The 3,354-nt window shown below is 40.8% G+C and overlaps 1 protein-coding gene across 1 annotated transcript in view; it reads left to right on the forward strand.

Annotated features, from left to right (window-relative positions):
* The window catches only part of plxdc2 (plexin domain containing 2), a 100,922-nt gene that overhangs the window by 38,118 nt on the left and 59,450 nt on the right, over window positions 1–3,354 (forward strand). Inside the window, exon 2 of the mRNA XM_015377473.1 lies at window positions 2,082–2,299. Within this exon, the coding sequence (XP_015232959.1) occupies window positions 2,082–2,299 (218 nt within the window). The remainder of the gene's footprint in view (window positions 1–2,081; window positions 2,300–3,354) is intronic.

The following is a 3,354-nucleotide window of genomic DNA, read 5'->3' on the forward strand; positions in this document are numbered from 1 at the left end:
GGACCTGACCTCAGCAGAGAGCCATGAGCCGCCCGTCCTCAGCCGGAGGAGGGGGGCTGGGGACTGGTAAGGCAGGTGGGGGGAAGCATGGGGCCGCCGTTGTCCAGTCTACCATTACCGTGTCAGGTTTGGTCTCTCCGCCCCCCGCCCCGGCTCCCTGTTTCGACTACCTGCTGCACTGTAGTCGACCAAAATACTGGTCGATTTTGAAATTCCCCCCAGACATTTTTTTAGGTCTGAAAAGTAGGACATGTCCGGGAAAAAGAGGACGTCTGGTCACCCTATTAAAATAAAGCCAAACTTTTTATCGGTTTACCTGGTCACGTCATACTTGCTTACTGCATGTTGTGTGCGCAACTTGCGTAAAAAAGGTGACGTAAGTCGTGCTGCCCAGAGCCCTAGGCTCTGGTGCTGCCTGGAATTGATTCGTTAAGCGAGCTGCCAAACGGTTCCATGGAACTGGAACACACAGAACTGTTTCTGAACAGGAACTGGTTTACGAGGCCCCTTCCTAGCAGTATCGTATTATGGAATGATAACTTTAAGCCACATAAAGCAGTTTCTGTTTAATGATTAACAAAAATGACAGACATGTTGTGATATCTTTCATTTAAAACAGATGTTCATCAATTATTCCCTTCATCTTAACTTTTATAGGTAGGATCTGCAACATGTTTTTATTTGGATTTTAACATGTAGACAGAAATAAAGAGTAAATGCATGCTCACTTTGGATGTAGGTATACACTGTGTGATATTAACATTGCACGCAGCTACAGCCCCAACTGTACAACGAAACTAGAGGGTTTAAAAGTTCACAATGGATGTTCTCACACTGTGCGGCCTGATGCTCTGATGCAACCTTACAACGGCTGACTGGATTTCAAACATGTTTGATTTTCTCCCGATCTTACGATTCCTGATCGGAAGGTGGTCGTGAGAGGCCGATCGCCCCTCTTTATCACCTGTACACTACATGACACAGTCTGACAGTCGGCCCAATCGAAAAATTCTCGCATGAATGGAGAATCGGCCTGAAAAGGGCATAAAAATCGTACAGTGTATGTCTGGTGTAGGTACCAGATCTGCTCGGGTCCTGCGCATGTCAGTGACATTATTCTATATGATTAGCTGAACATTGCCACATGATGTGAAACATTGTGGTTATTCTTTTTTCTTTTGAGAACCACCCTGGGGCTTCAGCAGAAGGATGAGCGCAGAAAAACACTGAGATCTGACGATAAGTGTGAAAGAATGGAGAAAAAAAGGGGAGGAGTAGAAAACGTGCCAGTTCAACCCTGTGACCTCTGTCTCATAAAACACAACATAGATCAGAGGCAGCTAAGAAATCTGGGGTTCTTTCTGTCGTTGAGCCAAAACTGTTTATACAGTTGATTTTAGCATAAGGAATTAAAGGTAAACAAACTGATAAACCTTTTATTAATACTACAATATGTCATGTATGAATTTGTTTTTCTGCTTACCCAACAGAATGTTGAACAAAACAATGGATAAACTAATTTAACTCACATAAGTTATTTCTTTCTTTTTTAGACTTTTCCAGATTCTCTGTACTGGCAGCTATGGCAAACTGTCTGACTACTTATGCTGTCATTGTTCTACATCAAGGGAAGGGAGATAGCTATGAATGAACAGATTTAAAAATATAGATTAAAAGGATGTATTAGGCCCTGAAATGCCAATACAATTCTTTATAACTCAAAATAAGCTAACTTGATTCTGTTGTATTTAATACCTGCTAATTAGAAGGAAAATAATCAAATAATATTTTGTATACATGTGATTTGGTGCAGCACATTGGTGGCCTTGTTCTCAACGAGGTTGATAAACAAGCAGGATGGATGGCTGGAAGGAAAAAAAAAAGCAAAAACATATGCTCCCAAGCTGGTTGCAGCTGCTTTTTGCTTTATGGGTTTGCATGTACCAATGTGACTGAGTTTGCCTCTATTCATAAATTTGATAGAGTATTTTAGGTCCTTGAGGTAATGTCTCCCTTAGCGCTGTCTCCTTGGCTCATATATTTTAAGCTGATCTTTTCTGTTGTATTGCATTTTCCCTCAGGGGTTTCTTACTCCTATGAGCAAGATGGAGAAGAGGGTGCAGCAGTGGATGTGAGGCTGTACAGTCACCGGTGGAGGAGGTGGCTTCCCCCAAAACCTCGTAACATGGACAGTAACAGAGCCAGCCAGGAGAAGGAACAGGAGGCAGAACCAGGGGAACCTGAAGGTTTCCCCGGCCTGTTCTCTGCAGAGGACACTGATAACAGCTCCCAGATTGAGGTAAGTCTAGTAATTGTTATATTTCGGACATTAGGTGTTGCTTTTCTTTTTCAAAATTAACAAGGTAAATCAAGCTATTTTTACTAGAAATGTACATTACTTAAGGCTGCCATATAATAACAGTTTATAGACATTTAACTTTTTAAGAAGCTAGGTTTTAAAAACTGCAAAAGTCACATACATATTTCTAACCCATAGAAAAGTCTGGCCACTTTGTTGTTACATTAAACCTGTGATTAAAAAAGATTTGTTTTTACGACATAGAAAATAATATTCTCTTCTCATAAAACGCTAAGTAATTAAAAATATATGGGGAGCGGCCTTAAGGGTTTTTGTTTTTCTTAAGGGTTTAATGTTTCATATAAAATTAAGCTGAGCCTTAAGGTGTTCATATGCGGGACTGGAGCTCCTTAATTCTGACCTCAGAGAAAAATAAAGTAGGATATCAAGCTAGACTCCTGTGGGAACAGATTGGTGAACCTGCAGGAGATTAATAGCCATACTTGACCTGCATTTGAGTCTGTGGGAATGAAACGCATCAGCCTGTCCCTTGTTGTGGCGTCTTGTCTGGTTCTTTGCACTGAGGAGTTCAGCCATAATGATGGCGGCTGCCCGGGCTCAGACAGCTCGTTAAGTTTTCCTTCGGCTTCTAATCATCTCAGGTTCACAGGCGCATGTCTTGCAGCGAAGACAGAGGAAGCTTTGATCGTCAGCTGTAAACATCCACACACACACTTGTGTACATGGACCATTTCAAGCCTAACACACTAACATATTCTGTTAAGCAGGGCTAAATGACTTTGCTCGGTGGCAGCCATGCTTTTAAGATCTGTCCTTAAGAAGAATAAACCAATAAATGGACTGTGCTTTACTTAATTAGCTTTTTCATTTTAAATAGTAACTGCAGAAATATGCTTTAAAATATCATACAGAAGCAATAACCCAGAATAGAAGGAGGTGTAGATATACATATCTATCTATCTATCTATCTATCTATCTATCTATCTATCTATCTATCTATCTATCTATCTATCTATCTATCTATCTATCTATCT

The sequence above is a fragment of the Cyprinodon variegatus genome, unplaced genomic scaffold (genome assembly GCF_000732505.1).
Source record: "Cyprinodon variegatus isolate N-32 unplaced genomic scaffold, C_variegatus-1.0 Scaffold154, whole genome shotgun sequence".
In the NCBI taxonomy this organism is placed as follows: domain Eukaryota; kingdom Metazoa; phylum Chordata; class Actinopteri; order Cyprinodontiformes; family Cyprinodontidae; genus Cyprinodon; species Cyprinodon variegatus.